The sequence below is a fragment of the Sminthopsis crassicaudata genome, chromosome 4, assembly GCF_048593235.1.
Source record: "Sminthopsis crassicaudata isolate SCR6 chromosome 4, ASM4859323v1, whole genome shotgun sequence".
Lineage (NCBI taxonomy): Eukaryota > Metazoa > Chordata > Mammalia > Dasyuromorphia > Dasyuridae > Sminthopsis > Sminthopsis crassicaudata.
The window spans coordinates 41113252-41131156 of record NC_133620.1 but is presented as its reverse complement, the minus strand read 5'-3'; the positions used below and the strand labels follow the sequence as shown (position 1 = coordinate 41131156).

Here is a 17905-nt window from a genome sequence, read left to right as displayed (position 1 = left end):
GAGGCAACAAACTGGGGGGCAGGGAAGAATCTGCAACTAGCAAAACCATTTAAGTGACAATCTCCTTCCTAAAGGAGGTAGCCGCATTAAGTCACAGATCTTCAGAAGTATTGATTTAATTTAAAACATTATGAAAAGGCTAGAATTCGAAAAGCCTTATTTTATATGTATATGTGTTCTTTGCAAATAAGAGATATGAGCTAAAAGTTCTTTTCAAAATAATTAACAAGACTATTTAAAGTTTAAACTACATTCTGAGTTCTCAAATCACTTCTGTGCTCCTGGAAACTTTAATATATTTTTCCATGTTCTTCTAAGATCTCATAATGATGAGAAAGTGGAACTATGCTTAACAAACAAGACTGCATTTCCTTTTCTAAATTTCATAATCCTTACTACTGTTTATCTGACATAGAGTATCAAAAATCAAATTATGGAAACTGAGGGTGTTTTTGTTTTTGTTTTTAATTGAAAAAATTTCAGAAGGCAATTCTTTCTCTAGCATAGAACTCCCATTTGAATTGTTTACTTTTTAATTGACATACCAAAAAATATTAGAATATGATGGAAAACATGGCATATTAAACCTTCATATCAGTATTTAAAAATAGATTTGCCCCCATCCATCCAAAACTGTGAGCAAATTGCCACTTACAGATTTTTTTTTCCCCAAATGCATCCTATGCATACCACTTCAATATCAAGGCTCAAGATGACCTACCCATGACCCATTGCACCATTTGCTGGTTTAACAATAAACGTCTTTTGTTTCCGTTTTTTCTTCAGTTCTTTTACATAATTCTGGAACTGAGTATATTCTGATGGGAAGATCCATGTTCGGGGAATAAAAGTATATTCCTGAGGATTGCACTTGATCATTCTGTGAATAAAAGAATAGTATTTTTAAAAGTTTTTTCAAACCTTTAAAAAAAGTTTTCTGCCTCTGGGATTGTGACTGCACTTAATACAAATAGAAAAGAGAAAAGTATTCTGTGAAGAGAATCCTAAAAGTCACAAGAGGTCTGAATTTGATTCCAGGCTCAGCCATGAGTACCTAGAGAAATCCTTTATTATCTCTGAGTCTTGATTTCTTCATATGAAAATAGGAATCACAGGATCATAAGATTACAGATTTCAAGCTAAAAAGGGCTTCAGAGGCTGTCAAATCCAACCACTTGGATCTAGAGATTGAGGAACCTGAGGCAAAAAGAAGATACCAAAGGGCTTGCACAAGAGTCAGACAACTTATTCAAGTCCAAAGTTGGATTTGAACCAGGCATTAACCAATTTACATATTAATGATGTTAGGAGAGAGTTTGGTAAACTCTAACCACTTTAAAAATGTGAGCTATTGTTATGGCAATACAAGAATAGGCACTGAACTTGGAATCAGGAGCAAATTGGTTTGGAATGTTGTTCTGGATATCCAGGAGTTGTGTGGCCAGGAGAAAGTCATTAGTCACTTTGAACTTCAGTTTCCCATCTATGAAAAGGGGATAACATTACCTGTAATACCTACCTTCTAGCATTACATATGTAATGTAGCAAAGTCATTTGTAGACTCTGCAAACTTTGTAAAGTAAAATCAGCAATCCATGGTGATGACTGGTTTCTCTAAGAAGCTCATCACTAAGTACCTATTAGATGTCTCCTACTAGATATGTCCTGTAGACATCCTCAACTCAGCTTGTCCAAAGCATAGCTCCTTTTCCTTCTCACCAAACCTTCTTCCCACCTTCCCAAAGACTTTCAGGGACGTCTCCTTCTTCCCAGTTACCAAGGCTTTACACTCTCACTTGGACCCAACTCATTAACTCTTACCCATACCCCCCTTCTATCTACTGCACATTCAGAACCTCAAGATCTCCTCCTGATCGAGCTCCCTGCCTTAAGCCTCTTCCCACTCTAACCCATCTTCCTCAGAGCTGCAATAATGGTTTTCCCAAAGTCTACATCTAACTACCTTATCCCCTCCAAGCTCCAGTGGCTCCTGGTGACCTCCACCATCCCTTGAAGCCTTTCCCATTCTGTCCCCTTTCTCCCTTTTCAGCCTTCTCACCAAGTGTATCCCTCCATTTACAATGCAATTCTACCTTAGTGGCCAACTCACTGTTCCTCACTCACAACCCTCCCTTTTCTGCCTTCTCAATACTCCCTCCTCCCCTGTCTCTTAGATCCAGTCCCAGTTCACCTCCCCTCTTCTATTTTTTATTTTCTCGTGTGTGTGTGTGTGTGTGTGTGTGTGTGTGTGTGTGTGTATTTTGTCTAACATTTCCCAATTATATTTCACTCTGATTGGGGCAGCACTCTAGAATTGTGCAGACCGCTGATGTTTGACATCTCTGTTGGCTAAACCACATGGCCCCCTTTCAATAATATGATTGTGGAAGAATGCTGTTGATTAATAATATTACCAAACACAGCACACAGTAAATACTTAATAAACATTTGTGGACTTGAAATGTTTTCATCTGAAGATAAATGAATCATGTTATAATTAAGTATCCTTTTTTGAGGAAAGGAAGAAACTGAAAGCCAAGAATAATAAGGTGAGGAAATACATGTGGAGACTAAAAAGAGAAAGACAAATCATTGTCCCTTGAATGAATCCTATATTTCCTTTCCTCCCTGGGGACTTGAGGTACCTTCACATTGTTTTCACATGCTTCTTTGAGAGAACTTCACCAGAGTTCTGCTTCCACTAATTGCCAACCACAGCTTTCTAATTCAGAACATAGCCAAGGAGCTCTAAAATTCAGTATAATTGACTGATCCTGACAATTCTTCTGACAATTATATAAAAATTATCTGATACCATTACAGGCATGTCAACTAATATGTTTCTTTCTATTCACAAAACATTTTTTAATGAATTATCACATATTTCACAAGATATAGACTATGAAATGAGATTAGACTAAAGACATAATTCAGTATATTTTAAAACTCATGATGTACTGTTTTGAATGGTACAGTATCAACTTTTAAAATGCCAAGTCCAATATAAAATAAAAATGTACACCAAAAAAGAAATCAGAGCTGAAATCTATTTAGGTAATCTGGCAAGAATCAGCCTCAGAAAATATTCAAGGAAAGTATGTGGGCTGGTCTCTAAAAAGACTTGAGAATTTCAAAATCAGACAGGGGGTTTTGGTAGTGTCAGTGGTTGTTTTTTCCCCTCATCCCACCCAGATTTAGGAGGTGACCTATAACAAGTAATTTGGTTGCCTCTATTTATGTAATACAGGGTCAGTATTTGCTCATCTAATATAGAATCATTTTATCTTCAAAGAGAATTCCATGGAGTCGTGTTGAATGAGAGACTGGTTAGGATTTAAATGTTCGATATTCCTGGGTGAATAGGAGGAGCTTTAAATATGAAAATATTTCACACCCTAGCTTCTAAATGAAAGAATACATTTACAATTTACAATACAAATTAAAAATCTAAGGGGATACTAATATTTTACACACTAAATACATAGCCTCATTTTTATAATATGATGAATATGATGAATTATATAATTAAGTTTATATTTAAAAATTAATTCAGAGAAAATGCAGCAGTTTTGCAGCACAATTCTGAGAAGAAACCTTGGCTTGAGATGTAAGTCTAGTCTATAGCTATTATTATGACATTTCTAGTCTTTGACTCTCTGTAGAATAGAAGTTAGACTCTATGTGGGCTCCATGCCAAATAAGGGCTTCAAATATCAAACCCATTCTTTCCTTCTCCAAAGCCCCCATGCAGGGTGCCTGGAAGCCTGGCTGGACAAGCTTCAAGTATCACCTCGATGCAGATGACTCTCAAACCGTTATTTCTAGCACTGACCTCTCCCCCTGCCCCACATGGCATGAAGGGCCTCCAGCTTATGCCATGTGAGGATTGGTTGAAGGACCTGGAAGATAGACTTGGGGGAGGGGGAGAGGGTGACATGATAGCTGCCTTAGCTACTTTAAAGTATTTAAAGGGCAGTCACGTGGAAAAGGGATTAGGCTTGTTCTGCTTGGCCTAAGGGGCCCCACTACAGGTGGTAACTGTGAAGAGGCAGATTTAGGCTTGAGGTCATGAAAAATTCCCTACACTCTGCAAAGTCCCAAAATGGAATGGAGTGGCAGCTTCCCCCCCCCAGGTCCTCAAGCCAAAGCGGGGTGACTGTCAGGGGTGATGGCAAAGGAGGGATCAGGGCACCTGTGCTTCCAAGGATCTTTCCAAATTTAACATTCTAGCATTCTGGGATTTTCTCTGACTTGCCCCAGGAACTAGGGCAGAGATGAGAAGGATGAACTCTCTCCCTCCAGAAGGAACTTGAGTTTTTTAATTACTTGCTCTCAAATACTTGCTCTCAAATTAAGACGGAAAACTATTCTCCCACTAATGTATTTTCACATGTATTTTCAAACTTTGGGAAGTTCTGTAGCAGCTACAGGACTATAGAATTATCTTCCTGATATATTTTCACAAGTTATTGTGGAGAACAAGCAGATAAAGTCATTTTCCCCCTCATCAACTATAAAATAATCTGGCATTTTGTCCTATTAGGTATTTGAGAGGCAGTCGGGTGAAATAACCCCGAGTTTGAAGTTGGGAAGCCTGGGTGCAAATCCAATCTCTTCCTGCCCCCTTTGTAACTTTGGCCAAGTTATTGAACACCACTGGCTTCATTTTCCTCATCTGTAAAAAGAAGGGTTGGGGGAGGTAGGAAGATGTACTGGATGATCCCTAAAGCATCTCTACAGCAAGGATCCCCTGGAGTCCAGCTCTGACTTGTTACCCAGCTCACATGGTACCTCCTTCATGGTAGTTCACTTGTGAACTCTTGGGAGCTCTCTGAAGGGAAGCCACTTCTCTGATTAAATTTCTTACAATGTGTGCTTTGTGTTCATTGCATTTTACCTTGCATGATACTAATTTGGGCACATACTAAATTTTAAGCACTTTTAGGGCAGCCTCCTTTTGCCTTTCTTTCCTAGCACCTAGGAGAGTTCCTCATACAGAGGAAATGCTTAATAAATGCTGAATTTAATTAAAAGAGTCAATAAGAGATTCAAGCCACATCTGCTCTGCCCAGTTTCTGAATGCTCTTCCCTGGGGACCCTTTCATATGTCTTTTGTTATCTTACCAACCCTCAAAAAGTATATAGGCTATAACAATAGAGCAAAACAGGGTCTTCTTCTATTCAGTATCTCATTTGACCCTGACAACGATGCTGTATGTTTCTATATGTTGACCACCATCATACGCAGATAATTCAAGTATCAGACTCCTCAGTGCCACTGGACCTTGGATCTAAGCACCTATTGACTTTCCTGGGGATGGTGGTGGTGAAAAGGTGAGGAGGGTATCTACTGGCAAGAGCCAAGGAAAGCGCTGATCTGACTTTTTAGATGCATTGTAAAATAGCCTATCCAGGCTGTTCTCTCACCCCAACCAGGAAAACAAAAGGCATTTCTAAGTGTTATCGTCTGTGAGACAGGTGTAAAACTAAGCAGCCAGAGCTGGCTATCCCATCTAATAAGCTACAACCTGGACCACTTTGGGGATGGAAAAGCAGCACAAGTCTCAAAAAAAAAAAAAAAAAAAAAAAAAAAAAAGAGGCAGACGGGTCGCTAGGTGGCGCCATGGTGCACAAACCTAGGAACAGGTAGACATATCTGAGTTCAAAACCAACCTTAGATTCTGGGCAAGTCCCTTAAACCTTTTGTCCCAGTTTTCTCATCTAGAAAAGAAAATGTCAAAAACCAGGGCAGTATCTGTGCCCAAAGAACCTCAGATGGAGTCACAATGAAAGGAACGTGCCCAGAGATCAGTAAAGCTGGGCAGTCCTATCACAGGGAAACGTCCACTCGCAATTAGAAACATTGATCTCCACAACAATTCTGGATTGCTGCTGAAGTGATGGAGGGGAAATGCACTTTTAAGTTGTTGGGTTTTTTCAGAGAAGTATGAACTAGGAAGCTAATGTGAGTCTTAAGTTCTTAAAGTTGGAGAAGATCTTAGAAGTTATCTAGATCACACTCCTTCTCAAGGTATGAAGCCCCTGAGGGGACCCCAACAAGTGGCTAGCCTCCACTCATTATCCTCATCACAAGTGATCAACTCCAACCAGTATTTTCCTCACAAGGGGTGAGCCCACAGAAGTGTTCCTAGTAATGCCTAGATAAAGATAAGAGGCGCTACAGTTGAGAGTTTCAAGGGATCTAACTGTAGTTTTTTCCACAAATCAAGCTCTTAAATTTTGTAAAAAGTATTTTAAAATTATTAAGTAATTCCAATTAATTACCTGTCTAAATTAAGCCCAATTGCAAATAAATTAACAAATGGCTTAGGAAAAACATTCATCTAAAAAAGAAAAAAGAAAAATGCTTCTTAAATACTATGTATGTTTTAAGTATTTTAAACTTCCTAGATTTTTATTCTAAAACGTCAAAGATTTAATTCAATTCAATAATTTCATTAGGTCCCTACTGTGTACAAGTCACAAAAGATATAAAGATGAAAACAACATAATCCTCCTTTTACAATGTTGCAATCCAAAAAAGGAGACAAAAAACAGAGAGAGGTACAGCATTAGGTAAAGTGCAATAGGAGCCAAGCATTGTGGAACCAAGTGCTCAAATGGATATAGGAACCACTAATCTCTAAATTAGCTACCTTAATTTTTGAATGGAATGTCATGTATGTTCTATCTACTTTTGTTCATATTTCCCAACTGCTTTTAAATCTGGTTCAGGCTCTTCTTCAGAGAAAAACTTCACAGAGGGGACAGCTCTGGTGCTGATATTCCAAGGGAAAGAAGGAACAACAGATGAAGATGCAAAGGGTATGCACAGAAGATATTGAGGAGAGCCGAGAGGAATCCACAAAGACCAAGAAGATGTAAGCAAAATTCTGGGAACTATCTAGAATATAGAGGATGTAAAGGAAGCACAACTAGGAGGGCAGGACAGAGCCAAATGACAGAGGTCTTAAAAGCCAAAGAGCTAGCTTGCATTTTATCCTTTTGGTAAGAAGGAGCTATCTTTGTCTCTTCAGGGGGCAAATAATGCATCCTTTCACTTTATGACTAAGCACCTTAGAAGAATAAAAAGAAATAAACAGCAGGTGCTCACACACCATACAAGAATCCTAAAGAAATATTGACACTCATTCAATATGAGAAATGAATATCATTAGCCTTTAACATGTTTTCCTGCCATGCTAAATGATTCCATAGGAAATGGGTTATTTCAAGAACTATTCAGGACCTTGCCCAACAAATCATAGTCATTGGAAGTTTTTTAGACTGGCATTCAAACAAGTATTTACCAAATGTGCAGACACTGTTTGACATATGAAAGAGAAAAAATTTAAATGTTCCTTGCCAGCGAATCATTATTTTTTAGAGTTGATGTGATTTAGTGTAATTTAGTACTATCATGTTCACAATAAAGATTCCAAATAGCTTTTTTCTATTACAACAAAAATACAATTACTTGGTCATATTTCTTGCTAAGAAATCCTTCCTGCAGATCTCACCCATTCCTGGAAAATGGTTGATTCTCTGAAAAATAAAACATAAGGAAGCATTAGTATTTTCATGGTTTCTAATCATATATTTGTTCATTTATATAACCTTCATAAATAAGCTTTTAATATTTATGTAAGTCAAGAATCTTGTAAAAACACAGAGCAGAAAGAAAGAATGTCTTTATTTTTTCCCAATCACATGCAGTTTATACAAATGTTCAAGTTCTGGATCTGGATCAAGTGATTTCTGTCTCTCTCTGTCTCTGTCTGTCTCTCATTCTCTATTAAGTAATATGATAAGGAGCAATAGATTTATAGTCTAAGAAACTCAGTTCAAATCTTCATTAGGTTAATTATTACTCATTGTCATTTCCTTTCTGTGAGCCTCTTGTCTTCTCACGGTTTATAAAATGGAACACTGAACTGGATGATCTTTATGGCTCCTTCCAGCCTTAAATACAACAATTCATGAGCCTGAAAGATTTTTTTGGTCTGATACTTCTGGGTTATCATAGATAAGTCATTAGAGAACTGTAGAGAAAGCCAGTGATGTTCCAGATCCAACAATGACTTGTCTCTAAAGTCAACCATGAATTGTAAGTATATAATATACTATAGTAAAAAGTTTTTTTCAAAATGTAAACACCTTGACCATCATTCATGTTGATTTTTGGTGTGTTTTTGTGCTTAACTTTCAGTAAAACTATTGATGTCTTTAAACAAAATAACTGCACCAGGCTGGAATGGGAGACCCAAGGGGATCTGAGAAAAGCCCCAGTTTCCAAATCACAATTTTGTGCTCAACAACTCCACAAGGACAACCCGCTATGATGGTGCTCTTATAAAAAGGCTTGTCAGCTTCTAGAGGAGCTACTTCACATTCTCATGGAGGCAGGCTTGGAAGAACAAGCTTATCTCTATGATGCTCATAGAACAAAGAAGTGACCTGCCTAAGGCCTCATAGCAGATACAGTCAGTTCCAAACCAGGGCCTCTCACTCCAAGCTTATATCTCTGAGACAGGGCTAAAGCTTGAGCCAAATATGTTATTCTTCTCTCAAACCTTCCCTAGAAGTCCAAAAAATTGAGAGTTATGTACAAAATGGAGGAAATGAGCAAGAACCAAAAAGAGTGAATCACTCAACTGAGTAGAATTCATTGCTAAAGAAGATTTCAGCAGAGCAAGGTGCTCAGAATTAGAGATGCCAAGGCAGTTTCTTCTAAGAGATTAAGTGTGAGACATGGAATCATAGAGAAATAAGATCAAATCCTGCCTCTGGCCCTTACAAACTATAAGCCAATCACATTTCTCTCTAAACCTCAATTTCCTTAATTTTAAAATTAGAATCATGCCATCTATAGTAGCTATTAATGTGTCCTGGAAATAAAGAAATAAAACATGCAAAAGAAATTATAAACTTTGAAGTGCCATATAAATATCCCTCATTAGTATTTCTATATTAGTATTTCTATTAAGCTTGAAGTCCCCCTCTAATGATACATTGTAGTTAAGAGGTAATCTTATGTTCTTGAAGGAAATCAAAGATCTTAAAATAAATTTAAAGTTGGAAGGTATATTAGAGATCATATGTTCCAACCTCTACATTTTGTAAGTAAGGAGACTGAGGTCTTCAGAAGATAAAGAATTTATCTAAAGTTCTGTGAATAAAAGTCTGTGTCTGTGTGTGTGTATACCTACATATATACATATAGTTAGAGCTAGATATGATTCCTCTAACTTGAAAGCAAATTAAGATGTAATTCATTCATCATTCAATCAACAATGGCATTGTGTGTAGAGCACTGTGCTTAATAGATACAAAGTTTAGACAAAATGGTCCCTGCCTTCAGAAAGCTGCCAATTAAAAGCCATCCCAATACTTCCTTCTCACCTGATAATTTTGTAGTTCTGCAATCTTTTCCTGCTGAACAGCAGCATCACACCATATGAGATTACTTGTGTCATCTTCATCTCGAGTTTTCACAAATCCCATCTCATCTATTACTACACGAACTGCAAATAATAGTTAAATTGACATCAAATAATGTAATAAAAACATTTCACAAATAAAGGCATCATGAAAACATCCAAGATAGATTCACCAAGTTTTTTGCCTTAACCCTATAATATTTAATTTGGAAAACATCCAAGAAAAAACTCATATTTTTATTATCAAAAAGAGTGGTTAGCTGTAGATACAATTTAATCAGTATGGTTAATGGGAAATGAAAGCTCTTTCCAGATGGCCCCCAAAATTTATCTGTTGAGCCCTAACTCCTGCACAATTGCTAAAGGGACAACTGATATCATTTAGGACCATAACTGGGACCAGATATACCACTTCTGTTAGGGGGATTGTGCTTTTATGCCCTATCCCTGATCATGGACTAGCTCCAGAAGGACCAAGGTAAAAAATAACCCTGCACTCCATTGTAGATTGCCCTCCCTCGGCAGGATTATTTTTAGTCTTCAGGATCATAGCAGCTGTGCTGAACTAAGATGTCAGGGGTTGAACAAGGGTCCCAATGGGGAGCCCCTGACCTGACACAAGTCTCTCCTTAACCCTCATTCTGGTCTAAATGTCCAAGTATTAGGAGAAGCTTCATCTGTATATTAGTGACTGACCCCAACATCACACTTTACACTGCCCTAGATGTAGTTGAGAATAATGGGGGAAGCCCAAAGCTGAAGATTTTTTTGGTTCATTAGAATTCTAATATATGAACAATATATAGCAATTTAAAATTTTTTAATTTTGTTGGTGTACTATACCTAATCAGTAATTAGAAGGGAATCAATTTTTCTGATGAAATATCAAGAGATTCCCATTAGAAGAATCAGGTAAATTTCCGACTAATAAGAGATGGCAGGTAAGTTCCACCAATCTCTCTCTCATTATGATGCCTCAAAACAAGATTGTGAGGACAGTCAAGTAAAAAAGAGAATAGGCTCCCCTATTCTTTATCAAAGCCTCCGACTTAACATCATCATCTTAAAACTGATGTTTCTTTTGAAAAAATAAAAAGATGTTAGTGGATTAGAATTTCCTAATTACTATGCAATTTGAATCAAACTGCTACTTAATTGAAGTCCCGAAATATACTCAAGTCTGAATTCAGATGACCACTATACAATGCAAAGAACATCTTTCTGACCAACACTTCCAAATAAAAAGATCAGTATAGAATCAATGACTCCTTGTATTTTAAAGCTTGGAGGGATTTCAGAGACTATCAAGGCCAACCCTATCATTTTATAGTTGAGAAAGCAGATGACAAGGGGTTAAGTGACTTGCCTAAGAGTCAGGTCAAAGAGTATATAGAAGAGTTAGAAAAATAATCACAAACTTTTACCCAATAACACCACTGTTAATATATACCCTAAGGGTATCATTAAAAAGAGCTATCTGTGTGAAAACATTTAGAGCTGCATTAGCTGTAACAGCAAAAACAAACAATTGGAAACAATCTTGGCATCCCAAAGTAAGGGTCTGACCAGACTGAAAAAATCCCTACTCTTTCTTGTGGCCTAGGAGGTACCTCAGATCTGCCTCTTCCTACCTGTGGGGAACCCAGGCTTGACCTACAAGGATGGACAGTCACTTAAGTGCACATAAAGCTCATTCAACCAGCCAATCCAAAAGTTCTTTGTATTTATACCTCCTCTGCCTAATCAAGACCAGCAAAGAATTAAACTGGGTTGTTTGCCTAAGGCTGTGGAAAGGAAAATGAGAGATTTTGTGTGTGTGTATGTGTGTGGGTGTGTATGTATGTATGTATGTATGTATGTATGTATGTAAATAGCTGCTTCTTTCCTTCCCTTCAATGAACTATAGGAAGTAGTACAGCAAAGACTCTCAAGAACTAAGAGTCCCCGGGAATCCAGGGACCCAGAGTCAGGGTCTGGACTCAGTATAACTGGCTCCAAGTCTGAATTTGTATGACCTGAAACTTGAAAGGAAAGGAAATCATCTTTGGCAACTCTACTTTTCCATCCCTAGAAAAAGCATCTCTCTCCTTCTCCCTTTCCTCTCCCTCTCCTTCTGTGTGTCTCTCTCTCTCTTCTCTCCAATCACATCTCTTTTGTAGGACAAAAGTTCCTATTTCTTTAAGGTTTACAAGTATTTTAAACACAGCATATAGTTTACATCCTAATGTCTTTCTTAAAGCTCCTTTACTCTATGAAACAATTTTCAGATTGCAACTGGGACAGTCGAGAACTATTAGGGGACCTCAATTCCAATTAACTTTGCCACTGGCTGCTGATTAAGTATGGATGACTCACTGTTTTCTAGTAAATGGAAAAAGAATCTTAAAGATTAATGAAGTGTGTCGAGGGTGAGGGCAGACAAGGACCCTGGTACGAGAACAGTGTACTATGTTCTCTCCTCACCCTCCTACCCCTCCCTCTATCCCGAATTTTGTATTGAAAATTTGGGGAAAGAAGTACTTTGAATAAGTCTGAAGCATCTGCAAAGAGTTCAGGGATCCCTTCTCCACCCAAGCCCTCATCTGATACACTAGCTCTAGGGTGTGAAGGTGACCCTGGCTGGAAAGAATGGGCCCAGACTCTCCCCTGGCCTTTGAAGACCAGCCTAGCTAAGTTTGGAGAGCCTCATCACTGGGTTGGCTGCAAGGTGATAAATTTTTTTGGCTACAGCCACTCCAAAAGACCACCTTGTAAGGCATGAAGTGGCTGCAAGGTCTGTCCATGGGGAAAGTACCCACAGCAGTGAAATTAGACCCTTGAAGTATTGATGTCCTGATTCTTGGAAAAAATGAAAGGCATACATGCCAACCGTTCCTCCACAGGCCTCACTGGTGATCCAATGAAAAGTATTTCACTTTAAAGCTACTAACTCTAAGCGGCAGCACGGTGTTATGTTAGTGCAAGCATTCCTGACCCGGAGTACCTATGACACCAGGGGTTAAGGAAAACTTCTCAAGTGATACAGAAGATATTTATGAAATAAGTACAGATATATAATGTAGTTAATTAATCTCTTAATTTTTTGTTTCTTATATACATGGTAAATTCTAGAAATTTTTTCTGCCCTTCCCTAAATCCTCCCATTTATTATGAAACTTTACTGAAAAGTTCAGGGTTATAAGGATTGAATACAGTTGGCTAAAATTGGGAGCCTACTGTCCATATTCTAGCTCTGTTCCTGATTAGTTGTGCAACATCTATCGATTGAGTGGGGTAATTTAAATAATTTCTCAGGTCCCTCTTCCCAATCCCTAAGGTTCCCAAACCCTAAAGAAGGTGTTTTTCACCTTCCATTTTTCAAATACTCTCAAAAAATTTGGGATGGGACTTAAGAAGAAGCTGGTGACTTAAGAGATTTCCAAGGAAAAGAACAATCCTGCCAGTGCAAGACCTTCACTTCAGGTGACTATCACATAGCTAAACAAGGCATTTTCACATGAACATGAAAGTATGGGATAAGCAGGGAAGCCTCTTGAGTAACTCACACAATTTTAAGCCTATAAAAACCCCTTATCAGAGAGTAGAGCTTTGACCTGGGATTTCAAGCCAAGGACACTCCTTACAAATACAGGAGAGCACCTTTTCTATAATTAGTCTCATAAGAACTGTCTTGAACAATGAGAAATTAAGTGACTTGGCCAGGATCATATAGTTAATGTGGTAGAGGGGGAACTAGAACCCAACTCAGAATCAGAAGCTAGCTTTCTATAATGCCGCAGCTGAGCCCACACAAAAAGCTTTGTTTAAAGAACTGACACTGTCCATTAGCTTTCGCATTTGTGGGTCCAAGATCTAGTCTTAGAACTAGACCCATCAGTATGAAAACATTCCTTCCACCTATGAAATGCAGCAACTCATCAATAACACTAAAAACCTAAGCCACTACCCTGGGCACTCAGAGGTTAAAGGATTCATCCATAGTCACATGATCGGTAGCTTCAGGAGCTGGACTGAAATCCGGGGCTTCTTGACTCCAACATGAGCCCCCTATCCACTACCCAATGAGATCTGCAGCTTTTTTTAAATAACAAAGCTAAATTTCAAAATGATTCTAATCCTGGGATAAGAAATGCTCCAGCATGCTAGTTTTTCTTTGTTTCATAATTAGAACATATTTACAAAGTTTTAGAGCCATTATTTTATACAGAAAGAAGAATTTAGATAGAAAAAACAACATAACAAGTGACATTTATTCAAAACTCAGTAATAATAATTGTTTATTGATGCATTAAATACCTCATAAAACAGCAAATTTTAAAAGGGGGAACAAAATACATTCTAGTAACAAGAGTTATTCATTTTTCTTTCTGGTCTCCTTTAACCTTTAAATCCCACATTGGCTAAATGTTCAGCTCAATGGCAACTATGAAAATCCTTTTAATATAAAATACATACTTACCGATTTCAAATTTTGTGCCAGAAACATTTGCTGTAATAGAGCCATTTTTCTTCTTCTTTCTGACCTTCCTTTTAATTTTGCTTTCATAAGACAACTCAGTGTCCAGACCTAGGTGAGAGGGCCCTTGAATGTCTACAAAAGAAAGACAATAGCTCAACATCATTAAAACAGACCAGTTCACACTCACAGGATTCCAAAGTTATTCCTCAATTTTTCCCTCTGACTCGAAATTTTGAGGGTGATTCACCACAAAGGTTGTACTTAAAAGAGTGGGCTTCAATCAGTATACTTACCTCCTTCGTGAGGCAAGGATGGCATTATACCTCTGATGATTGAGAAGCAGAGTGTGAATGCTGTCCCAAGCTCTTAAAACAGTATGTTCTGCATCAGCCCAATTTAGATATGGCCTAAAATCACCAAAAGCTCTTATCATACCATCTCAGTGGAAAAATCTTTAGATTCCAGAAAGTTTAAATAATGGAATAGGGAGATACCTATAAGGAAAAAGAAGATAATTCTAATTTCAGAAACTACAAAACATATTTTGAGACAAATGCAAGTCCTATGTAAAGTTCTTCAACAATGCCAAGCATCCTATTTTAGCCAGAATTTGGTACTCTGGTCCCTTGTTATAGAAGAACAATATGAAGCCGGGCTCCCAGGCCCTGCACTAGCTGTCCCAATTCTTCGTTCCTTACCCACTCCCAGCCGAAAGGCTGGCTCCAGACAGAGTGATGCACCTCTGTCCACCGACTACCTCCCTCTTCCTCTTACCTTTCACAAAAGCCACCCACTTTCCTGGAATAGAATTACTGATCCTCCCTGCCAGAGCCTTCTACCTTTCATTCTTTCCAGATCCTGGCACAGGATTATGTACACAAGGAGTAGTCAATAAGTGCTAGAGGCTGACCATTGACTGACCATGAAGAGCCTCTTAAATCTCACCTCATCTAGTCCATGAGCCCATAATGAATAGTAAATGGCTTCTGGCCACTTCTAACTACTTCCTAAATCACTCCAATCTCACCTCTCTATGTTGTACTTTGGAGAAAGAGGAGGAGTGAGAGAGTGCAGGTGGAGAAAGGGGAGGGACACCGGTCTTAATCTGAACTTATAAGAGGACAAGGACAATAAGATTTGAAGAATGGCTGGGTATGGAAGAGTTAAGTTCTTTTTCATTTGAGGGAGGGAGTACTCAGAAGAATTCAGATAGATACCTTTGGACAAATCCTTTCCCCCCCCTCTAGGTCTCAATTTCCACAACTGTAAAATGGTCTGGGGCCTCCTCTGTCCCTTTAGTTTAGAGCTGTGATTCAATGATGCATTTCGGTATTTGAGTTAATTCCCAATGTGGAAACTCCTTTGACTTATGCAGACGAACTGTCCTAGAGAGTTCCCTATCTTTCAAGTATTGAACTTGTGCTTATTTTTTCATGAGTTTTTAAGTAACACATATGGATGAGGAAGCTCCCTCTCCCCAAAATAGGTCAGTACCTTTTCTGCACCTTAGAATCTCCTAGCCACTCAGAGTTGCCGAGAAGGTAGGCAATTGGTTTGGCCACACAGCCAGAATGTTAGTGGTAGGATTTGAACTCTGGTCCTCAGATTCTGAGGCCAACTGTTTACTACACCACACCAATTAATGCCATATAGCTAAAAACAATTTCAAATATTCTTCTTCTCCTCAGGTTTTCCATAATACTTTTTGATCTGAATCTAGTCTTTGGTCCTATAATACATACACTACCTTGAATTTTATTTACTTCCATTTGTATTGTAGCTCCCTCTTCCCCACAGTCCCTCAAGTAGAATGAAAGCTTCTTGAAGGCTGAAGCTATGCTGTTTTACATCCTTACATGATGGATGCCTAGCACCATGTCTCACCCACGTCAAGGACTTATTAAAGGTTTCATCTAAATGCAACCCAAAAGACATATGGAGGCAAGAGGGAGGCTTTGAAGAATGTTTTACAAACAGCAACATGCACATAAGAAGTGGCACAGAACATATTAAAGGCAGTATATAACTAGAAAGGTCTATCCACTGGGAGAATAAATGATGACAAGTATATAGCCCAAGTATACACAAGACACTCAAAAAATAGGAGACATGCTTCCAGTTGATCTTCAAGAAGATACAGAAAAAACATGGACAAAAATAAAAGCCTCCTGAGATAAAAGATTGGGAAGGGGTTGCTATGTACTAAGAAGGGAGACCATCCACATGCAAAGAGGAAGTTAGGAATCCAAAGAATCGCTGACAAATTGGGTCACATCCAGGGGAAGGTGATGGGTATGGTAAAAGGCCTTGAAACTATGTCATAAGAGGATCAGTTGAAAGAACCAGAGACTTTCAGGGTGATCTGATATCGGTCTTCAAATATTTGAAGTACTGTCATGTGAAAGACAAATTAGATTTATTATCCTTGGCTCCAGAGAGGCGAACTAAAACCAACAGGTGGAAATCACACGAAGGTGGCTTTTGGCTCAGTCTAAGGAAGATATTTCTAACAGTTGGTCTCTTTCAAAAATGGAATCAAGTCTCATAAGGTAGCAAGCTCTTTGTCACTGGAAAAGTTTAAGCAGAAGTTGGATGACCACTTGCCGAGGATACTATTAACAGTTCAGCTATCACACAGGGAACTTGTAACAAAATGACCTTCAACTTGCCTCCCACCCAGTGATTCTATGTGTCTACTTTCAGTATGTATTTGGGTTGTTGGGTTTTTTTTGTTTGTTTGTTTGCATTTACTACTGTATTTTTCTTACTTCTATTAAAAGCATCCTAAGATAGTTCCTAAAGACAATATTTTGAAGGAGGAAGGACTCCTTAAATGTTGAAATCAAGTTGCTGAATCTAATTAAAGGCTTTTGCTGCTTTCAAAAAATAGCAAATCACACCCAGTCCACAATGCTGTATACTTAATGCTGATTGGATCAATATTTGTTGTTCATAGGATAATAAGATCTCTCTGGAAGAGAACCTGGAGATCATCTGCTCCAATTCTCTCCTTTTTAAAATGAGAAAACTGGGGTCCAGAGTTCATGTGCAACTTGTCCAAGGTCATACAACCAACAAATTGCAAAGCTGGAATGGTAATGCTAATGAAAACACAGCTCACTAAAATGTAACCTAACATCTCCAGCACTTTATCCCTGATGAGATTCATTATTGAAGGCACTTAAGAGCTCCATTTGTTTTTGAGTGGGATTGTCTGAGGACACAGTTTTTTCATTTTATTTTATTTTTACTCTCCAGAAAACTTCAAGACCAATTGCCAAAATATATTGAAAAAACGAACTGAAATCAGTTCTTATGAAAATTCATAATTATGAAATCGATTAAAACATATATTCGGTACTAGCTTCAAACTACAGTGTTATTCTCTGGGAAAAAACCAAATGAAAACTTTCCTACCCTTAAGGAGCTTTCCATCATGTAACAATGCATATTGTAAAAATGCATGAGCTTAGACTCACCCTCCAAGTAATGCAAACACATAAATCTAATCTGAGACAACCCAGTTCATAAAGTGCCCTTCTCCAATCCCATTCATCCCAATCATAGAGCTTTATGATTTCTCAGCCATCCTAAAAAATCAGTGGCACAGATAATCAAACAGGCAAATAATCCCCCAACCCAATTAGACTGTGCTTAGGAGAGGGTTTTGAGGACTTCATTAGAAGTATGGATGAATCTAATGTCCTAAACTCACAACATTTCAAATCAAAGATTGCTATGCTGGGGTCACTTCATTCTGGAAGTAGACTGAATTTTTTTTTTTTTTTTAGAGCATCAGTCTAAAGAATGAGTTTCCTTTAGCCAGCTTGCTAGCTCCCCCAAGGGAGGTAACTGTTTTAATGTGAAAGTATTTCTAGTCTACCAGCTCTGGCAAGGCAGCAGTAAACAAAGGTATTGTTTACTGCAACAAAGTACTTAATTCAGTAAAAGTAGGTGACAATGTCAATAAGTATTTGAAAGAAGTATTGGCTAATGTATCCACAAG

At 38.1% G+C, this 17905-nt stretch overlaps 1 protein-coding gene across 8 annotated transcripts in view; it reads right to left on the bottom strand.

Moving 5' to 3' along the window:
• TTLL7 (tubulin tyrosine ligase like 7) overlaps window positions 1-17905 on the bottom strand; it is a 231913-nt gene that overhangs the window by 149240 nt on the left and 64768 nt on the right. For all 8 annotated transcript variants that reach the window (XM_074266394.1, XM_074266399.1, XM_074266400.1 and 5 more), the window contains 5 exons: window positions 14193-14393; window positions 13900-14031; window positions 9403-9524; window positions 7478-7545; window positions 722-880 (listed from right to left, as the gene is read on the bottom strand). In XM_074266394.1, the coding sequence (XP_074122495.1) occupies window positions 722-880; window positions 7478-7545; window positions 9403-9524; window positions 13900-14031; window positions 14193-14217 (506 nt within the window). In that variant the 5' untranslated portion in view covers window positions 14218-14393. The remainder of the gene's footprint in view (window positions 1-721; window positions 881-7477; window positions 7546-9402; window positions 9525-13899; window positions 14032-14192; window positions 14394-17905) is intronic.